A 22,526-nucleotide genomic window follows, 5' to 3' on the forward strand; every position below is an offset into this window, starting at 1 on the left:
AGGGCATTGAATTTTATCCTGACGGAATGGGAACTCTGGAAGAGTTTGAGCAGGGCAGGGCTTTTATAATTCTCCAGCGGGTGGTGGCAGAAACAGGGTCAGCAGTAAGGCCTTGTGGAAGCAGAATGGACTGTGCTTGGTGACTGAATGTGGGGGGTAAGAATGGGTAAGAGACGAAATATACAAGACTGATGTAAAAGCTTCTGATTAGGCTACACAAACTAATTTTTATGAAAGCTCACGTGGCATCGATTTCTAAAACCTTTCATTGGTTTTTCACTGCCCTCCAGATACACCCCGAGCTCCCTGTGAAGTAATTAAAAAAGACAAAGGTGATAGGCAAGGCCATGGGATAGATAGGTTAAGGGTGGATGGGGTTGCCAGATTTAGCAAACAAAAATAACGTGTCCCAAATGTTGCAGGGGACATAATTATACTAAAAACGTTTTTATTTATCAGAAATTCCAGTTAAACCAGGCAGGCATCCTGTATTTCATCTGGTAACCCTATCCAGAGAGCTTTTGGGTACATGTGTTAGTTTCATTTTTCCTTGGCCAAGGAGAAATAGTCTCCTCTTCATCCTGTCTGCTATGCCAGAGAACACAATGAGAGTCAAAGCCAGCAGAGGTTAAAATCTCCTACATGCTTTATTGGACTTCAAAGAGTCTTATGAAATAACACAGAAAAACCCATGTGAGGGTGCCCAGGGGGTACAAGGCAGTCTGCAGCCTAGCACCCTCCTAAGACCAGCCCCAGGTGCCTGCACCCCAGGCCCCAAATAGGATCCCAGAGTAAAGGCATGGGAGGGAGTGGGGCAACAGGAAAATACCTTTACAGCCATAGCAAAAACAGGTAAGGGAGAGACTTGTCTAGAGGGTGGGAAGGGTGTGGGGGAAGAGGTCACACAGCTGCCTTCACCTACATCTTCCTTAGCCACCCCCTTCCCTAAACCAGCTGTGTCCTTTTTGAGCCTCTGGCCCAAGCTATGCAGTAACATGAAAATGGGGTCTGACAAGGGGAGTATGTGGTGCAGGCACTTGGGAAATTCAGGAGATTTATTTTTTCAATTTAAAAATGTTTTTTGGTTCAAATGCAACAATATCCTGCCCAACCACTTCAGGGCCCCATTTGAGCCCTGTATCATGGCTGAGACTCCCATGGCCAGGGGAGCCATTTGTCCTGAGCTCCAGGAGTACTGATGCTTGGGGGAGCATTTGGGCAGCACCTCTTATAGTCAAACCTTCCTGCAGTGTGGGGGAGCAGGGATAAGAAAGACGCAGGTGTGGGTGAGAGAAGAGAGAAAAGGTGACTACCTTATAGCCCACAACTCTGGCATCTACTCATGCTCCAACTAAGAGGAGTCTCTCCCAACCTACCCCCTAGCCTGGCCTCTCTTCAAAATTCTCTAGTAGCTTATTCTCTGGGAATGTGTTCCACTCCCCCATGGACCCCTAGAGGCTCAAGAGAGCTCCAGGCCAAGTTTCCTTCTGGCCCACCACACTCCCAAAGAACAAACCTCAAGCAATAGACCCTAGGCCCGCCCCAGTCTGAGGCAAACAGAACCATCGTAGATGGGGTGGAACAGGTCTGAGGCACAGACGTCAGAAGTTACTCCTCCTATCTTCCCCCCCCCCCCCCCCCCAAGCTGCTAGGGGAAGTTGCGGAGTGGTGGGAGGGAGGAGCCTGAAAGCAGGAAACACAGAGAAACAAGAAACCAAACTTCAAAACTGGGACAGCAGAGACAGAAGCTGGACCCCAGAAGTGGAGCTGGGAGCTGAGGGGACAGCAACTAAGACATGCACTGAAGTAGAGAGGGAGTGGCAGCGGCAGCCCGTGGGTGGGAGGGCAGGGCAGGCAGGCCATGGTGGTCAGTTAATAAATAATGTTGAAGGACCCAAGGATGAGGGGGGCAGGTATGTACAGTGCCGAGGCCCCTGGGCCAGCCCCTCCCATGCCCCACTCTAGGGGCCAGGGATCTTGGAAGGGGAAGAAAGAGAGGCAGAAGACCAGGGAAGGGCAAGCTGTCCCGCCACTGCCACTCTCATCCTGACTACTTCTTAAGAGGCTTCTTAAAGATTTTGAGGGGAAACTTCTTCCGGCCTGGGCTGGAGTCTGTCTCCTCACCAATGGAGCCATTATCCTCCTCAGCCACAGCCTTCTTGCCAGCCAGATGGGGAATGCGTGTATTTCGGCTAGCCTGCAGGGCTCTGCCGTCCCCAACCGGAGATGGTGTGTCTGGGTCTGGGGAACTGGAGCTGTGAGAACGGGAAGAATCCAAAAGTGGAGAGCCACCAGGTGGGGCTGAGGGGCTCAGCTCCATCAGGCTGTGGGCCTTGTCCAGCCCATGGTTCAGCGCCAGTAGTGCCTTCTTGGCCAGGGCAGGGCTGTCAGGCAGTTTCTCCACCAAAGACCCGGGGTGGACCCCCTCAATCAGCCGGTGGCTGCCATTGGAGGTCATGGCGTTGAGGGCCTCATCTGCAGCACGGACCATCTGAGGAGGCTTGGGGGCCATACGCTGGCGGTCACTCATGTGGAGGGAGGACTCCGAATCGGAAAGGGTCAAATCCCTGCAAGACAGGGCAGAGAGGAGGAAAGGGACAACATACAGGATAGGGGAATGGGGAGAAGGTGAAGAGGAGAGAGGAACAGCATGAGAAGACAAGGAGGGGGTAGGGAATGGGGATGGAAAGAGGGGCAGGAGAGAGACAAGAGGATGAACAGACAGGTGGGTGAGAGAGAAGGATGAGAAAGAGAAGGAAGTTGAGTAGGCCGTTAAGTACAGGATAAGAGAGGCGGCAGGAATAGGGAATGGGGACAGGATGGGGAAGAGACACGGAGGGGAGAATAAAAGCAGGGAGAAAGAAAGGCAAAAGGAGGAACAAATAGAAATAAGAAGGACAAGGGGAGAAAAAAAAGAAAGAAAGGGAAGAGTGGTAGAGAGAAAAGAGACAAACAAGAAGCAAAACCAAACATCATTATACCATCATCTGTCTGGCAAAGGGCTTTCTAGAGACGGGCCCCCACCCTGCTGAGTGGCCAGGCCCTAAACTGCTGCAACTGTAGGCTTAAATTCCCCAGGCATCCTCAATAAAATCTCTTCCTTCCCTCAGCTGGCTAGACTTCTTAGGACTCAACCTTAAGCCAACCCAGAGCCCACATATTGCTCTGGGTCACCATTTTCCATGACTTTCTCCCCCATGGACTCCTGTCACACCCTGGGATACATCCAGTCTGGGCCAAGCCCCAAGGAACAGGGTACATGCAGTAGTAAGTGGGCCTGACCCAGGCTGGGGAGGAGAAGGTTAGAACAGCCTTGCAAACAATCCCTTATCCACCCCAAAAGGTCAGGATGCTGCCTCTTTCAACCCTCTCACAGGATTCAAAGTGGGTCACAGAGAAGTGTTTCTGAGTTCAAACCAAAGTCGGCTGGCAGCTGGAAAGGTGGGGTCTTTTTCAGAGCTCTGTGAGAGGGACAGTGCAGGCAGGTGCAGAAACACAGCACATGGGTCTTTTAAGTAGCAGTGGTTCCAAAGAGCTGCCACTAGATGTCAGAAGGTCTGTTTCGATTTCCATCTCTGCCTGAGGCTTGTTGTGTGACCTTAAACTTAAGTCATCTAACCTTGCTGGTCCTCAGTTTTGGCCAAATGAAGATAATACCAATTGAGTGATCTTGCAAGGCTGTTTGGAGGATCAGGTATGTTAGCAAATCACTTGGAAATGTAGGAAGTATGTGGGAATGAAGATGATGAGGCCAATCAAGCTGGAAGACCCATTGTAGGCCAGTCACAAGAGGCTTCTTTGCAAGGCTGTTATGGGGATGTGACACCGCACACTGGACATGCACACACCAAGGTTAGTCCAGAAAGCTGAGACCCCAAAGGGCCTGGCTACTCCTAAGAAGGCCCATGAACCAATTTCCGATGCCTCCTCTCCTGCCTCTACAGACAAAAGGGTAAATATGAGGGGTCCCCTGTCAGTCCCTTAACCCTCCCTCTGCTTTTCCAGAGGCCTGACAACCACGGTAGAGGCAGAGGAGAGGGATAAGGGAAATGCTTAAGCATCCAGGTCAGGAAGCCAAAGGGAAAGAGTCAGGAGTGGTAGGGGAGAGCACCACAGGATCTGGAAAGGAGGAGGCTGGGGGTCAAAAATAGGGAAGGCACCAGGCCCTTAAAATATGCAAAAGCAGAAGGTTGGCTCATAGCTAGTGTAGGGTTAATTCTCAACAGGAAACAACTAACTAAGCAGCTACCCCATGGGCCTGTATCTTCCTGGAGACAAGGAACAGCAGAGAACAATCCCAGCTCCAATTCCATTCTACAAATCCTATTTCAGCCACATACTCTACTGTTTACTAGTATTCAGTCTCATATTTGGTTTCCTATATCAGACACTGTCCTTCTTCCATCTAAATATGCCCTTGTTTCCTTAAGTTCCAAGATGATCCTCTCCATATCCTGCCTTTTCCACACACATAATGAGCCAGTGAGCAAGGTGCCGAGACAGTTCTGGGGGGCAGCAGCACTGGAAAGGGGGCCATCTACGCTGATGAGGTGAGAACCCCAGAAGCCTACATTTCTAATGCCAAGGAAGAGTGGTCGGGGGTTGGGGGACCTCCCAGCCTCACTCCTCGTGGCCTACAGCTCCAGTTGGCCATGATTCCCGTCCCCCCGTGCCTTGTCATCAGTTATAAGCTAAGACTTTCCAATGCAAGAAAAAAGCCTGGAGGAAACCCAGGTGTCACACCCTGGAGGTAAAAGCCCTGCTGAGGCAAAGCTCACTTTCCCTCCCTGGATCTTTGAGACACTCAGGCGCCAGAAGGTGTCCCTCCCCAAAGGCTGGGTTGCCTTGGGCTCCCATACCAAGCTACTAACCTTACTAGAGAGCCTGTTTGTCTTTAGAGACGATCCTCTGGTGCATGGTGCAAAAGAAAATTAAGTAGTGAACAGGCCAGGTGGGTGCAGGTACCTCCCCACCCGCCCCTCCCCATTGCCCTCAGCTTGGGCCTTGGAGCTTGAGATCCACAGCATCCCCTAGTGCCCCAGACCCCATCCAGCCCTCTCCACCTGTATTGGGAGGGGCAGTCTCCCAGCCTAGGCTTCTGGATGAAAATGAGGATGAGGATGAATATGAGCCACTCTGCAGGGTGAAAGTGCTAGCAAAGGCAGTCCCTTTGTAAAAGACAAAGGAACAGCCCTCTAGGCTAACACAGAGAGAGACTGGCCTCCTGAGTGAAGCACAGCCAGAAGTCAGCAACGGCATCAGCAGGCTGCAGCCCCGAGGCCAGGGCTGGTCATGTCTCAACTTCAGAGATGAGAGGTCCCTCCAGAGGAGAGGGACTTTCTGAGTCTCCCCTAAGCTTGTTCCAGGCAAAGTGAATTCTCTTATCTCTGACCCTAGCCTATCTCCTAAGGTAGCTGCTAGAGCAGGCTGTGGGAGAAAGCCTTTCACCAACTGTTACACAGTGCAGTTATTGAGACCTTGTGGAAGGACAAAAATACCTAGAGTGCCCTGGAATGGAAAGTCAAGTTCTACTCTGTTCTGTTACTAATTAGCTGTGGGACGTGGGGAAAATTACTTAACTTTTCAGAACCTTAAATTCTTATTCTGAAAGTGAGTACTTTGTGCTGGCCCCACCTATAAACTTTTCTTGTCTAAAACCCCTGAACCCATTTCCCCTCTTCAGTTCCCTAATTCTGTGAAGGTTACCATATCCATGCAGCCACCCCAGCTAGAAACCTGGGTGTCATCCTAGACTCCTCCTTCTCCTCCACCCATCTCAGCCAGTTACCAAATTAAACCTCTCCTTTCCAATGCCTAGACCTCACTACCTCCCCTACTGGTCTACCTTGGTGACTTCCAGATTTCTGTAGTCTCCCCTTCTCTTCTTTATACAGGCCACAAAAATGTTATTTCTAAAGTGCAAATCTGATTCTCTTCCCTTTATTTTTATTTGTGAGACAAAGAGCGCACAAGCTGGTGAGAGGGGCAAAGGAAAGGGGGTGGGGAGAGACAGAGAGAGAGGGAGAATCTTAAGCAGGCTTCATGCTCAGCATGGAGCCCGATGTGGGGCTGGATCCCATGACCCTGGGATCATGACCTGAGCTGAAATCAAGAGTCAGATGCTCAACCAACTGAGCCACCCATGCGCCCCATGATTCTCTTCCTTTTTAAAACCCTTTTGCAATTCTCCATCTCCTAAAGGGCAATGCCCAAGCCTCTTGGAGCCCTTCCTCCTCCTAGCCTCATCTACCACCCTTTCCCACCAACGCACGCCCAAGGTTCTAACCACAAATACATCATATTCTCTTGAACCTCCACGCCTCTGCACATTAAGCCTTCCTTTGCCTAGACTATACTTCCTCCTTTTCCTGCACAGGGTGTTAGCACAGATGTCACCTCTTTTGTGAAGCGTTCCACCCAGGTGCACACTGTTAGTCACTCCCTCCTCAGCACCCCATAGCACTTCTCAGACTGTTCCATAATTATTTATGTACCTCTCCCGGACCAGACTGTGAGTCTTGATGGCTGGGATTGTATCTTATCATCTATGAATCCCCATGCCCAGCAGAGCCTGGCCCAGAGCAGGTATCAATAAATGTTCTATTGAAGGAGTAAAGGAAGTAAAGACTCCATGGAAACAACAGATGTGAAAGTGCAAAGTTTAGGCAAAAGTGCAATAGGACCGTGAGGGAGGGGCATTGTACTCATTTTTAGAGTCAGCAAAACCCCAAACAGAGAAGGGAACAAAGTTGTGGGGAGTTAGGCTGAACTTAAGAAGGAGCCCAGGGCTGGGAAAGGGCAGGACCAGGAGAAGATGCCCCACTGCACACACCCCCACAGCTGACCAAGCAGCAGCCAGCAGGCAGAGGCCAAGGTAAAGGCAGCAGAAAGGCAAGGAAGAGAAGAGAGACAGCCGATACCCCAAGCTCTCTGAATGCCCAGGCATCACAGCGGTGCTGTCAGCAGGGGATGGGTCAGGGTAGGGCTTCATCTGGAGGAAATAGGAAGTGCTGTGGTGGTAATAGACAGGGTGAACATGGACGTTGGTGATGGAGGTGGTGAAGGTGGTGGTGGTGGTGGTGGAGGAGGAGGTGGTGGTGGTGGTGGTGGTGGTAGAGGAACAGGAAGAAGAAGCAGAGGCAGGTGGAGAGCTGGTCCCGTGGCCTTCAGAACTGAAAGACTGTCCAGATGAAAGGCTGCGCATTCGCCGCAGAGAGACCCGGCTTGTCAAGAAGTGGCCAGCCTCGCCCTCTACCAACCTCTGAGATCCCAGGCCGTGCTGTGGTTCCGTCAGGCGCTGCCGGACACTGCACTGCAGGGTGGGAGCTGCAAGGAGAGTAAAGAAAGTGTCAGGAGGGGCCGACCTCCTCGGGGCTGGCAGCCAAGCAGGTTTGCCCCTGGAGAAAGGCTTGCTGCAGACCGCTCGGCCCTTGGTGCCCAATCTGGAGAACGGGGCACCTCCTCCCGAAAACCTCCCACCAGGGGTCCTAAAAGGAAGGGGACATTGAAGATGAGGTGCCCAGGTCAGTTTTAGTGGCAACTGCAATGGAAGGATACCGAGGGCCAATATTATTAGAGAGGAGAGGCAGGGCAGTTAGTGGGAGGAAACGGGCCAGGCAGGGTGGGAGGGGGTGTGGGACGAGGTCCGGGAGAGCACTAAGAACCAGCCTTTTTAGAAAGCCAACCTCAGGAAGTAATTCACAGTTCAGACAAGGATCTATACACACACATGCTCATCACATAAGTATTAATAATTGTATGAAAATACACATAAAATTGAAAATGATAATATATCTGATTGTTGGAAGACTATACAGCTATTAAAAATTCTGCTTAAGATTTGAAAAACATACAAAAATACCTACTGAAATGCTCAGGGGAGACAAAAGGATACATGAAAGAAATACCTTGAACTACGGAACACAAAAGACTCGAGTTTGAAGTGAGGCCTTCCCACTTGTAGCCGCGACCTTGCGCAACTAGTTTCCCTAGTTTGAGACCTAGTTTATAAAATTCTGCACGGTTGTTGTGACGCTTCAAGAGAGTGTATTTAAAGTACCTGTCACAGTTCATGGCACTCAACAAATGGTAGTGGTCATTATTATCTTGACCACATAAAAAATTATTAAAAATTTCACAGACAGGAGACTGTAGGAAAAAAGCTGTTCAAATACAGTGGGACTAGGTGTGCCTTTTTCTTCAGCACTTTTTCACTTTTCACTTTCCAAATTTCTTCTAACAAGCATGCAGACAACACAGAGCCAGCTCCTGGAATAATGCTACAAATCAGGCTCTTGGAAGACGACGGCCACCATGCCCAGGGAAGGGGTATACGGGCACCAGGTAACTTGGGAATGTGGTAGAGCATCCCCCTTGGGCTCACTTCCAGCTCCAGCTGAAAACAGAATTTCTACCTTTGTTTTTTTTCCTCTACCCTGAGAGGTGGGCCTCCCCGCCTTCTCCCTAAAGATGGGAGAATGAGCCACGTGACATGGGTGCCAGAAGCCATGGAGGCTCCTCAAGGGAGAGAACGCAGGTCCACAGTGATGGAGAGCTGGGGAGGCAGGGCTTCTATGACTGGTGGCTTTCAAGGCATGGAAAGGGAGGCAGAAGAGGAAGAAGCAGCATAGAAAAGGAAGAGGCAAAGGGAGAAGTAAGGGGGAAAGAGAGGAAAAGGGAGAAACATGAAAAAGAGAAAAGAAAGGAAGGATCTTTCCTTCTCTCTTTCCATCCCAGCCCAGCTAGAAGAAGGGCCACCAGAACTTCTGTCTAGCTGGGCCGGAAGGAGAAGCCCAAGCCTTCCCTCACTATGGGTGCTCTCTCTCCAGCCCTCAGCTGAGCAGGCTGATTCTTCTCACCCCTGAACCTCTCCCTGCAGTTAGTAGGGATAGTGCCAAGGGAATAGAGGGAGCAGGCAGGGGAGTGAGGCAGGCAGGAGAAGGAGCTCAGGGGTAGGAGTGTTGGTTTAGTCCCAAAAGTTGGAAAAACAAAAGCCCCAAAGGGGCTCCTCAAACCCGGGTATTTCCAGAGGGACTGATCATCCGAGCCGGCGGATGCTGAGCAGAGAGAGCGGTCACTGAACCTACGCCCCATCAGCCAGGCAGCATCTAGGTTCCAACAGCCAGGCCAAAAGGAGAAGAGAATCTGATTTACAGAGGGCTTCAGCCCACCTTTCAGTGGGATAAGGGGAGGGCCAGGGCAAGGACTGGGTAGCTGAGAGCTAATGAAGATCCCTCCCAACCCATGGAACATGGGACCCTTGCCTGCCAGTGATCCTAACCTTGTTGGGCCTTTGATTAAAGCCCTGATAGGATATCAGACCAGGGTGACAAAGCAGCTTGGCCAGAGGCAAAGTACTGCTGAACAAATTTACAAATAAATCCTGTCTGTAGCTGGAGTCCAGCCTGATGAAAGAATCTGCCTTTCTGAAAGTGAGCCCCTAAGCCAGGCCCATGGGATGTGGGCCCGAGACAACAGCTTTTCCATAGTAAAGGTCTATTCTAGTTATCTAAATAGCCTCTGATCCAGGGAAAATTTCAACTGGGCCCCTTAGGGGTAAGTCCCTCATTCACTGAAGATTTCCCACAGAGAGTTGTCTCTTTGACTTTGCTCTACTCAGCTCTCACCACTTGAGGGGAGGAACAGGAGAGGGAAGGCCCAGGAAAGGGTGCAGAGGTCCAAGAATTCAGGGGGACATGCTTGTGCAGGAGATCCCTCCAGGACAAGAATGTCTTTCTGGCTTGGAGAATTTAGGGCTATGTCTCTTTAAGGGACTACCGCTTTATGGGGCCTCACACAAAAACAGAAAAAGATATCATTCCATTTGTCTTTAGCAATTAAGAACAAATATAAAAATGAAAACAGATAATAGCAGTAAAGAGCCAAAATGAATGCCATTTTGATATAATGAACCACTAAAGGAGATTGTTTTTATAAAGGCACATGGGGGAGAAAAAGGAGAATAAAGGGATTTAAGAAACACAAAGAGTGAAGGGAGACACACTTAACACAATAGACCCAGAGGGGCAGACAGAGCATAGAGCATGGAAACAACACCAAGAGCACAACTGTGGAGGAATATCCTGACATGAACTGTGCTTTATGAACCAAGGCCCTGAGCTCAACTACCTTCCTTGGTCTCCGCCCCATATGCTGTTCTAGGCACAGCAGTGGCCAACCACTTCTCAACCGGTGCATCAAAGGCTCCTTCCCTCACCCCCACCCAAGAGGTCACCTACATTGCATGGACAAGGGTGACACAATCTCCTCATCCATGTCATCCACGTCGTCGGTCATGATGAAGTGGGCAGGGTTGGGGCGCGTGCTGCCCATCCAGCTGGGGTCTATGTTGAGAGCAGCCACCAGGGAGTGGATGCCAGGATTGTTGACAATCTGGAAGCCACAGAGGATCTCAATCTGCTGCCAGCGGTGCAGGCGCTCCCTCAGTGCTGCCGTCACCTCACTCAGAGCTTGCCTGGAGCACATGGAAGAGAATTGAAGCCATGGGCGGGTGGGAGCCCCGGTAGGAACGAGGCTTCCTAGAGGAACAGGTTGGGGGAATACGTGCAAATAAGAAACACAGTTAAATCATAAATTCAAGAGCAAGGTGGGAGCTGGATAAAGGCTGGGGCAGGACACCAGAGCTGCCCCTCTACCAGTGAAGAAGCAGAACTGGGGTTGCAGACTCCACACACCCTCCAACTCCGAGGATGGGGTGGACACCGCCAGAGCTGGGCATCAGGTGCTACTTACTTCGCAGTGAGGATTTTGTGATCCACATCATCCAGGGAAGAGCTGTGGGCCACGTGGAAGGTGCCAAAGAGTGTGTTTCTCTTCTTTTTTATCTTCTCAGCCTGCAAAAATGAGATCCCCAGCTTAAACAGAGCAGGGATTAGAGGTGGGACAATGAGAAATGCCTTTCAGTGGCTGGCTCCTCCTCCTCCTAGCACAGCTTAGGCTGCATGAGAGAAAGGAAGAGAAGAAGGGAAAGGAAGGCAGGGGGAAGGACAACAGCGGGGGAGGAAAGAAAATGAAGGCAAAGAGAGAAGCAGTGGGATCCCCTGACAGTCCCCCAGCCCCAGAAGGGTTCTGCCCCATAGCGGGCTGGGGCTGGCAGAGCTTTCCCTCTACCTGCCTCCACTTGCTTCATCTTTCCAGAAGGCAGGTGGGAGTACACCCATGCCCTCAGCCCCTCCTCCAGAAACTTGAGGACATCATCAGGAACTATTTTTCAGGAAAAGAAACAGAACCCAGCACCAGGATATCTCTTTGTCCAACAGGAGGGATAAGGAGAGGTGGAGAGGAGGAAGAAGGGCAGGTGAGGGGAGGGGGCAAGGAGGAGAGAAGAGAGTGATGGGAAGGCAGGTCTCACCCCTTCCTTGGCCACCAGCAGCTGCTTCTCAGCATTTTGCTTCTTGATGTTATAGTACTGCACCTCCACCTCGTGGGTCAGCTGCAGCCACTTCTGAAGGGCCTCTGGAGCATACCATGAGCTGTGTGATTCCAGTTCCTTCTCTGCTTTCCTCAGGGCCTCCCGAACCTGTGCAGCCAAGAGGATGTGAGCCATTACTGCTGCCATGACCCTCTCCCGATGCCTCTGATAGCACAGAATTCTGAGTTCTTATCTGCTATCTCATATGAGCTTCCAGCCCTCTCAAGAGGCAGAAAGGGCAAGGATTATTCTGTGTTTTATATATTACAAGGAGACAAACTCAGAGAAGGAAAGTAATCTACTCAAGGTCACACAGTCAGTAGTGTCAACCAGATCTCAAATTGAGATTTTTTTTTTTTTTTTTGCTGCCAGACTAGAGCATTGTGTACCCACACATTAGCTGCCTCTCCTGGCCTGCAGCCAATCTCCATAATCCTCCCTGCTCTCTTGAGGCTCAGGTCAGCTCAGTGAGCCACCTTCTTTCTGAGAGGTGGGGGTCTATGCTCAGACCTCAAGACATCACCATGTGGCAGAAAAAGCACTTGACTGGGAATCCAAAACTCTGATTCCGGCTCCTGGCCCTGTGACCCTGTGCTTTCAATAGCAGATCTCAATTTAGTGTGAGGAAAGACTTTCTCCCTTGCAAATCCAAACCACAGTAAAGGGGTGATCTCAGGAGGAGGTATGTGAACAGCTCAGGTCAGAGAGCCCTTAAAAATGATCGCTATTCCAGAAAGGGATAGCCTGAATGCTCTCCAAAGTGTCCTGTAGTCCCGAGGTTTTGTCTATGATTCTCCCATTGAGCAGGGCAGGTAGGCTTTGAAGGGCACCCTCTACAAACCAGCACACTTACTTTGAACATGGGCATTGCCGAAAGAGGCCAAGACATGAGAGAAGCAATGTGTAAGCAGAGATCTCACTGACTTCTCAGCAAGGAGCATCCAATGAAGCTGAAACATGGAAGCACTAAACATGGAAGGTCTGAGATTGCATGCAGACATTATACACACTGGATCCCTTGCTATCTCACCCAGTCTACAGAAGTGACCCCCAATTTCCCCACCTAGACACTGACCTTTAGCTGGTCAGAATCCCAGAGAAAAGGGATTGAGAGGCAGTTGTATTATTCCCAACTTGCCAATGGGGCAAGTATCCCAGAGCAGGCCTGAGGTTCTCTCCGTGGCCTGAGATAGACTGGGAGGGCCTTAGCTAAGGACAGAACACCTTTATTCCATAGAGAGCCAATGAGAGGACAAATCCCCACTTGGTTTTCGGTCTTTGAAAAAGTGGAAAAAGAAACTATAACTTAGCCCACTCCTGGCTTTGTAGATTTAAAATGGAGAACAGATGCCTTAGAGTCTAATATACCAAGTGTGAAAATGTATTATCAAGTTCTACCTTGAAGGGAGAGAAAGGAGTGGGATAAGCTAAGAGCAAGGGAGGATGGAGAGAAAAAGAAAAAAGAGGAAAGGGAGGGCAGTGGGACAGTTGGGAAAGGCTGGTCTAACAGGCTCAAAATGGTTTAACAGGAGAAATACTTACAAAATAGGGAAAAGGAAGTGGGGGGCGGGGTGGGGAGGATGGGAGGCAGGGAGACAGAGACAGACCCATCCTGCCACACACAAGGAATAAATGCCTGAAGGAGATAGAGCTGGGGGGCAAGTCACAGTATTCTTTTATTCTATGGCTGTGGTTCTCGACCTGCGACACGCTGGAATCACCTGGGGAATCACACTTCAAAAATACTGGTATCTGGACCCAAACCCAGATTCTGATTTCACAGATCTGGGGCGCTGGCCTAGGTATCAATACTTTCTCATGTTCTGCAAGTTCTACTACATAGCTTCTACTATGCAGCAAAGTTAATAACCACTGACCACATGCTTTGTTACCCCTGACTTCCACTTCCCCATAGGATGCAGTAGGTCATGCCAGAAGAATAATTCTGATCCAACACAGCATCTGGGGAAAGCTGTCTAAGCTACAAAAATTACAAAATTCTTGAAAGACAAATTATTATAATTATGAAAAATTTTCAAAGTCATCAGAGAGCTATAAAGACTACGTCTACAATTTTTCCAGTATGATCCAGGGATCCTTGAGTGCATCCTTTCAGAGCATCTGTGAGATCAAACTATTTTCATAATTGTACTAAGACATTATTTACCTTTTTCACTCCCTTTCGCTCACAACTGAACTGTAGATTTCTCCAGAGGCTATATGATAAGTAATATCATAACAGATTGAATATAGACACTAATATAAGAATCAGCAGTCTATTAAGCCTGACATTAAAAGAATTTGCAAAACTGTAAAAAAAAAAAAAAACAAAACAAAACAACTCACTTCTCATTAAATTATTTTTATTTTGAAAAATGCCCGTCATTTTTTTTTTTTTAACGTTTATTTATTTTTGAGACAGAGACAGACAGAGCATGAATGGGGGAGGGGCAGAGAGAGAGGGAGACACAGAATCTGAAGCAGGTTCCAGGCTCGGAGCTGTCAGCACAGAGCCCTATGCAAGGCTTCAACCCATGAACTGTGAGATCTGACCTGACTGTCAGATCAGCCCATGACCTGAGCTGAAGGCAGACGCTTAACCGATTGAGCCACCCAGGCACCCCTTAAGATTTTTTTTTTAAGTAATCTCTACCCCCGATGTGGGGCTTGAACTCATGACCCCAAGATCAAGAGTTGCATGCTCTTCTGACTGAGCCAGCAAGGCACCCCTGAATTAATAAATACTCTTTAATTTTCTCAGTTTTAACTTCTAACAGGATAAACAGCAACAGACTTCCCCTTTAAAAATGTTCTTTGATGGGGCGCCTGTGGGCTCAGTCGGTTAAAGCCTCTGACTTCAGCTCAGGTCAGGATCTCATGGTTCGTGGGTTCAGCCCCACATCGGGCTCTGTGCTGATAGCTCAGAGCCTGGCGCCTGCTTCAGATTCTGTGTCTCTGTCTCTCTCTGCCCCTCCCCCACCTCTCAAAAATAAACCTTAAAAAAAAATTTTTTTTAATGTTCTTTGAGGTCCTAAATAATTTTTAAGAGTCAAAGGGTTCTGAGATCAAAAAGTCTGAGAATCACTGGACTAGATGAACTGAAAATCCAAAGAGGGGAAAAAGCCTAAGATGAGTTGATAATTGTCAGCCATTTTCTTCCTTGGAGCCATTGGATGGTTCTGGGTGAGAGCTGATAATTGGGCATGGCCCAGGGCAGTGGGGACTCCACTGGAGCCTAGAGAAACCAGCCCAGCTTTTGTTGGTAGTACAGTACTGGTATGACAGATTGGAAATTGAGATTGGAAACATACATCCAGTTTTCTTCATTGAGCATTTACTCAGTTCTGGGGCTGTGCAGGAGAACACATAGCTAGGTCAAAGGGTGGAATAAAATCTCCCATAATTTCATAATACTTAGGGGACAAAACATTGTAGGAAGGAAGGGACCTGCTTCACACATACCCCTGGGTCCTCCCCTCGAGACAGCTGCAAAATTTTGAAGCTATGAGGAGCAGGAGGCCAAAGAGCTAAGTTAAAATCCTCCAAGTGGCAAAAATGAATCTCTCATAGTCTTTCAGGGCTCAGGAGAAAGAAATCCACAAGCTCTCAAGAAAAAGGAAGGAACATGCCTGAGAAACAGGGACAAACGAGTGCTAGACCAAGTCTTTCTAAAACTACAACCCAGCTCCAACATGGCTCAATTTCTGATTGGCTTGAGGTGATTAGATCCTCACCCTACATACCTAACAGAAGAAGGGAGGAGCCTCTATTTGATGGAAGATAAAATCATCTGGAGCCTCTATTATTTTTTATACACACTGTCCACTATTTAATAAAAATAAATGACTAGACATGAGAAGAGGCAGGAAAATATAACCAATAATCAAGAGGAAAAATAGGCAGTCCCATAAGTGATCCAAATGTGAGAGGCACCAGAAAAGGACTTCAACTATGAGTGAAGAAAATACAGAGATGGACACAATAAATGGAAACATGGAAATTCTGGGCAGGAAACCGGAATCTATAAAAGAGTAACACAGGCATTCTAGAACTGAAAAATACATTATCTGAGAGTAGGATTCCACTGGATGGGTTGAACAAAACAGCACAATATTCACAGCAGAATATAGGATTAGAGAACTCAGAGACGAATCCACAGAAAATAATGAAACCAAAGCACGAAGAGAAAAAAAAGACACAACTAAGCATAAGAGACAAGTGGAATCCAGTTAAAAGGTCTTACATAAATACTGGATTCCCAGAAGGAGAGGAGAGATTGGAACAGAAGCAATATGTAGACATGAAACAAAATGTGTATTCTGCGGTTGTCAGGCAGAATGCTCTATATATGTTGATAAGGTCAAATTGATTAATCATGTTTACATTTTTCACATCCTTACTGATACTTTTGGCTTCTTATTTTTGACAGAGGTGTTTTAAAATCTCTAACTTTGACCATAAATTTGTCTATTAAACTTTTAGTTCCTTCAGCTCTTGCTTTATATATATATATATTTTTTTAATTTTTTTTAATGTTTATTTATTTTTGAGAGAGAGAGAGACAGACAGAGCGTGAGGAGAAGGGCAGAGAGAGAGGGAGACACAGAATCCAAAGCAGGCTCCAGGCTCTGAGCTGTCTGCACAGAGGCCAATGCAGAGCTTGAATGCACGAAATGTGTGTGAGATCATGACCTACACTGAAAGATGCTTAACTGAAAGAGCCACCCAGGTGCCTCATTGTTTTATATATTTTTAAGCTATATTATTAGATGTATACAAATTAAGTGTTGTTATGTTACTGTTGGATTCACACATTTATCATGATGAAATGTCCATTTTTGTCTCTAGTAATACTTCTTGCTCTAAAGCCTATTTTGTCTGATAGTAATATAGCTACTCCTGTTTTATTTTGCTTTGCGTTTGTATGATGTATCTTTTCTCATCCTTTTACTTTTACCCATTTTATATCCTTACCATTTTATATCTCTTGTAAACAGCAGATAGCTGGGTTTTGTTTTTTTATCCAATCTGACACTCTTCACCTTTCCATTGTATTGTTTGGTCTGTTTACATAAACCAAGTCTCAACACATTTGAAAGAACTGAAAATATACAGCATATGTTCTCTCACCACAGTGAAATTAAATTAGAAATCAATGAGAAAAATCACTGGAAAAGTCCCCAACTGTTTGCAAATTAATCAACACACTTGTCCTAAACAACCATGAGCACCCCCCAAAAAAATTGCAATAGAAATTAAAAAATCTTTTCAACTGAATGATAATGAAAATATGAAATACCAGAACTTAGTGAATGCAGCAGCTAAAGCAGTGCTGAGCTGTAAATTTATAGTTCTAAATGCCTCTGTTGGAAAATATTAAAGGTTTAAAATCAATAACCTAATCTTCCACCTCAAGAAGCTAGAAAAATAAGGGGCACCTGACTGGCTCAGTCAGTGGAGCACGCGACTCTTGACCTGGGGGTTGTGAGTTTTGAGCCCCATGTTGGGTATACGGATTGCTTAAAAATAAAATCTGAAAAAATAAAAATTTTAAAAAAGCTAGAAAAATAAGAGCAGTAGGCTTCACACCCAGCGTGGAACCAACACGCGGGGCTTGAACTCACACCCTGAGATCAAAACCTGAACTGAGATCAACAGTCAGACTCTTAACCAACTGAACCACCCAGGTACCCCTAAAAAAATTTGTTTTTAAAGTGCAAGACTTCTACACTGAAAACTACAAAACATTGCTGGGAGAAATTTTAAAAGACCTAAATAGGAGACAAGATAAACAATGCTCACGGATTGTAAGAATCATTTTGTTAAAATGTCAATTTTCCCCGACATTAATCTATAGATTCAATATAAAACCAATAAAAATCCCAGCAAGGCTTTTTTGGGGGCAGGGGGAGTAGGGAGAAGTGGTAGAATGACAAGCTTAATTATGGAAATGCAAAGAACCTAGAACAGCCAAGGCCATTTTGAAGAACAAAGCTGGAGAACTTACTACTGACATTGAGACTTAGTAGAAGACAATGTGCTTTAAGGACAGACAGACTACAGAACAGAATTATCTACTTGAAAAAAAAAAAAAAAAAGAACCTTGACTTCCTACCTCATATAGACAAAAACTAATTTGAAATAAACCACAAACCTAAACGTGAAAAGTAAAACAAGAACACTTCTATAAGAAAATTTACAAAAATATCTTGGGGATCGGGAAAGATTTCTTAAAGAGGCCACAAAAAGTACCAACCACTTAAAAAAAATGATTAAATTGGACTTCATTAAAATCAAGGCTTTCTGTTCATTAAAAGCAATATTAAGAGAGCAAAACAAGCTACAGACAGGGAAAAGATTTGTGTTATATGTATATATATATACAGGAAGACTTACATCCAGAATATATAAAGAACTCCTACAAATCAACTAAGAAGAAGACAAGTAACACAATTTTTAAAATGAGAAGAGATTCCCAAATAAAATGGTCAATAAATTTATCAAAAGGTATTTATTATTATTAGCCATTAGGAAAATGAATATTAAAATCACAATGAAATACCTCTAGATCCCAGAATGTATACAATTAAAAAGCCTAAAAATACCAAGGTTGTAGCTCAACCAGAACTCTCACACATTGCTGGCGCTAATATGGACTGGTCCAACCATTTTGGAAAACTAGAGGTTTCTAATACAGCTAAATTTATAAATTCCCTATTATATATCCAACAGAAATAAGTGTTTATGCTAAGAGAATATGCAGGAGGTCCATAGCAGTGTTATTCATAAAAGGAAAAGAAAAAGAACTGCAAACAACTCAAATGTCTACCAACAGAAGAATGGATAAATAATTTAAAGAACACTCCTGCAATGAATAATTACTTAGCAATGCAAATAAACCAACTACCACTACCCACAGTAACATGGATGACTCTCACAGACATAATGCTGAGTAAAAGAAACCAAACACGAAGAAAAATACCATATAACGCCATTTATATGAAGTTCAAAATCAAGCAAAACAAATCCGGTTTACAGATCATGACCATAATTACCTTTTGGTGGAATATTGACAGAAGGCAGAGAGAAGCAAAAAGTGAGCCTTCTAGGGTGCTTAAAAGATACTCTTTATCTTGCTCTGGATGCTGGTTATACAGGTACATGCTTATAGGAAAGCTTTCCAGCTGTATATTTATGATTGGTACACTTTATGTAATAGTTCAATAAAAAGGGAACAAAATAACTGTTATCACCTGTTATCCCCTAGTCTTTGAAAATCACAGTGACCTTTTTTTTTTTTTTTTTTTTTTTTACAACTTTTCCACTATTATTGGTAAGAGTCTAGTAACTCCTAAAGATATTCTTTGAGGCATATTTCAAAGTCCTCGCACATGAAGCATTCCAGCCAGGCTTTTGGCCCTGCACTTTTCCCACCCCGACCCCAGGGTGTCCAGGAAACAGTACACTCTCCTACCTGCTCCAACTCCTCCTCTGCGTATTTTTGGCGGCTCCGCTCATTCTCAGTACCCTCCCGCAGCTCCTTCAGCCGCTGGGCTTCCTGCTTGGCAAGGTTGATCTCATCACGCAGCTTCTTCTCCAGATGTACCTTCTCCACCTCCACTGTGCGGTGCTCCTCTTGGGCCTTGTGCAGCCTGGGGAGCGATGCAGGGAGCTGGAGAAGGCCAGGCAAGGGGTGCCAGCCAACACGCCACGAGTCACAGCATCAAAGAGGAAAATGAGGGCTCTGGCACTCAGAATATATTCTCCCTACTCTGTTGACTGGCTCTGAGTTAGCTCAGGGCCAAAAGAAACCACAGTGATTACCATATTTCTTATCATTTTGCTGCCAGTAATCATGCTAGGTTCCTGGGTATCTGAATCCTTCCTCTGAGGGATCTCACATACTAAGATCCTAACAACTACTAGCTTACAGGGTATTTCCATGTGTCCTCCCTGCAGATAATGATATGTTGTATCATTATCAGCCTAGGACAGGTATGGATTTAAGACTTAGAAAAGGGAAGTCATTGCAGGTTGAACAGAGACTAGAATTCCAATCTGTAGGACTCCAAACCCCACAGTCATTCCCCATATCCTCAGGTATCTGGAAGGCTCAATAAATGTAGAACGCCCTGCAAGCTAGCCCAAAGATCCAGAGAAGGCACAATGGCTGAGATGCGACTGGGGTGGGGATCCTGGGGGTATTTAGGGAAGATGAGAAAGGAACCATTGAGAAGCACCTCATAGAGTCCTGAGTACCTGTTCCCAGAAGTGCAGAAAATGAAATTCATAACAAAGGGTCTGGGGAGGGCCCCTGCTGCCCCCAGGCCTGACTTTCCTTTCTAAGTATCTTCCATGGTAGGAAAGATCTCAAAGGCTCAGTTATAATGAAAATATACCTTTGTACCCACCCACACATTCCCTCTGTTCACTGACAAAACCTTCCAGCCATCCAACCCAGCCTCCTTCCTTCCTCCACATATCTATGTTAATCCATTCATTTATTCATCCATTCATTCAACACATACTTTCAAGTGTCTGCTGAATGCCAAGCCTTGCACTAAGTCCTAGATACATGGAGATGAATGAGAAATTGGTCCCTGCCAATTAGGAGCTCATGATCTAGTCCAATATAGACAAATAAACAGATACCTAAACACAGTGTGATAAGTTCTACAACAGAGAGACATACAAGGTGTCGGATGAGCCCAAAGGATGGAGTGACCAACTCTGCCTGAAAGGAGTCAGGGAAGGTAACTAGACCCAGGAGAAAGAGTAAGAGTTCGCTAATCCCTCTGGAAGAAGCGAAGGACTTCGTCATTGTTGGGCCTTCCTATCTGAGTAAGAAACACCAAAGTCACAGGAGACCAGGGTAGGAGGGTAAAGGATGATGAAGAAGATAGTGATATATAGCTTAGACCTGAGATACAGAAGGATAAAGCTACAGAACAAAAGGGGACCTCAGAAGAGAGTACTGACCACTGAGCTAATTAAGTAGGTGAAACAGAAGAGGCAGAGACAGAACTCAGCCTCTAAAAACTGCCAAGTCACGTCCATGAAGCGCCTTGGTTGCTCGGTCCGTTGAGTGTCCGACTTCAGCTCAGGTCATGATCTCGCAGTTTGTGAGTTCAAGCCCCACATCAGGCTCTGCACGGACAAGTTCTGAGCCTGGAGCCTGCTTCAGATTCTGTGTCTTCCTCTCTCTCTGCCCTCCCTTGCTCATGCTCTGTCTCTCTTGCTCTCAAAAATAAAATTAAAAAAAATTTTTTAATAAAAATAAAAACTGCCAATTCAAGTCCAGATCTGTCAGTGGCTGAAACCTCAAGAGATGTGGTGGGACAAGCAGAAAAGGACTAGGCTGCAAGCCTCCTGCTGACAAATGGCAGTCCGCTTTGTCCCTGGAGAGAAAGGCAGTTCAGCCTCCTCAAGATACACACTAGGTGGCACTACAGGCAAGGTTCAAAACAAATCAGAGGCGCCATTTCCTGCCCCCATCAGCTTCCCTTGCTGAACACCCTCTTTATTGTATTCTTCCGTGACCCAACTGCCTGAAATTACACCACTGGGGATTCATTTCTTCACTGAATATAATCCTCTCTGAAAGCAGCCTCTTCAGAAAAGCCTATGATCTGTCTGCCTTGCCCAGATAGTAGGGAACTCCTTTAAAGTAGAATCAAAACTGACCCACTTTTATAGTCCTAACAGGATCTAGCAGAGATGAAGATCAATAAATACTACTGGGTGCAGACATGAGCAAATACGTGTACAGTCAAGCCTCACCCCACTCCATCTCCTCCACAGAAGACTGAGCATCTTGAAAGCAGCAGTCAGTTAGCATTACAAGTAAGAAAATTCGGCTACCTGACCGCAAGCCCTGACTCTAAGCAGCTGTGTGACTAATCTGTTCCCTGTACCAGGGACAAGTCTGTTCCCTGTACCAGGCCTGTTTCTTCAATCCTAAATGGGAATCAAAATCCTTGCCTCAAAGAATTTTCTTGAAACCCAGTGAAATCCTACCTGGAATGCACATGTAGCATTACATTTATTCACCCAAAGTATCAGGAACTCTGGAAAAAAAAAAGAAAAGCTCTGTGGTGGCTGGCAGTGCAGGCCTGTGAAAGGAAGGAGGGACAAGGCGGCATGTGGGCTCTGGACACTATCAGAGGAGAATATGTGTGTGCACATGTGTCAATGTGTGTGCACGCAGTCGTTTCTCTAAGGGCCACAGTGGTCATTAAGCTCTGGAGGCCTTGGGGAGCAGGGAGAACTGGGAGCTTAGTTTTATCCTCAAACTTGGAATGTCTCCTGCCTAGATTCTTTGGCTTCGCAACGAAAACAGTACATGCTTTTCAGAGAAATGAAGAATGGGGGCTGCCCAGATAGCAGCATTTAGCCCCTAGCTGGCAAAGGGCCCAGGAACAAGGGGCCCAGAAAAGTAGCCAGAAATCAGTTCAGAGATAAAACTTCACTTATCTCCGAGAAACCCAGCCAGTGGAAATGAATGTGATAGGGCCACCTTTACTGAGGCAGCACCCGTAAGTGTCAAAATTCCTGGCTCATACTTACTGATATGTGACCCAAACAAAGCACTCATCCTCTCTGAGCCCTCATTTCTTCAACTCTAAAATAGTAATAGTACCTACCTAACATGGTTGTGGTGATTTAAAAAAATAATAATGCATTTACGTACTTAACAATACCTAGCTCATAAGAAATCCTTTGCCCACCCTCCAAAGAAAATAGTAGCTATCATTAAAAAGTAACAGAAAAGGGCCAAATGTCATTTCCTTTTACATGGATTCCTGCAAAGACTTCTCAATGGGAATCCTGAGGCTGCCAAAATACTTTTCTAAAAAAGAGTCCTGAAGTAGGTCCCTCCTCTTCTCAAAAACAAAACAAAGCAAAAAACCAATTACCTGCATTGACTCCCTCCTGACTTTTGCATCTTTCTAAAACTGCTCCATGAGAGTCTTATGGTGCCAGGGATCTGGCCTCACTCTATATACATTCAACCTTAACTACCAGGACCTCCCTACCATCTTTCAAGAACTAAAGGTATCAGAAAGACAGATTTGGGAGGTTTCTTCGGCGAACA

At 46.3% G+C, this 22,526-nt stretch overlaps 1 protein-coding gene across 6 annotated transcripts in view; it reads right to left on the reverse strand.

The window, feature by feature from the left end:
* Window positions 1-628: 628 nt before the first annotated feature.
* The window catches only part of STIM1 (stromal interaction molecule 1), a 185,052-nt gene continuing 163,154 nt past the window's right edge, over window positions 629-22,526 (reverse strand). For 2 of the 6 annotated variants that reach the window (XM_025928173.2, XM_086678158.1), the window contains 6 exons: window positions 18,906-19,083; window positions 11,372-11,539; window positions 10,753-10,853; window positions 10,239-10,474; window positions 6,921-7,326; window positions 629-2,567 (listed from right to left, as the gene is read on the reverse strand). In XM_025928173.2, the coding sequence (XP_025783958.1) occupies window positions 2,051-2,567; window positions 6,921-7,326; window positions 10,239-10,474; window positions 10,753-10,853; window positions 11,372-11,539; window positions 18,906-19,083 (1,606 nt within the window). In that variant the 3' untranslated portion in view covers window positions 629-2,050. Of the gene's footprint in view, window positions 2,568-4,871; window positions 4,909-6,920; window positions 7,327-9,014; window positions 9,108-10,238; window positions 10,475-10,752; window positions 10,854-11,371; window positions 11,540-18,905; window positions 19,084-22,526 lie in introns of all 6 variants that reach the window. The other 4 variants (XM_086678157.1, XM_086678159.1, XM_025928175.2 and 1 more) reach the window with 4 other exon arrangements.

Source organism: Puma concolor, chromosome D1 (genome assembly GCF_028749965.1).
Source record: "Puma concolor isolate L17-30 chromosome D1, mPumCon1.1.hap2, whole genome shotgun sequence".
NCBI lineage: Eukaryota > Metazoa > Chordata > Mammalia > Carnivora > Felidae > Puma > Puma concolor.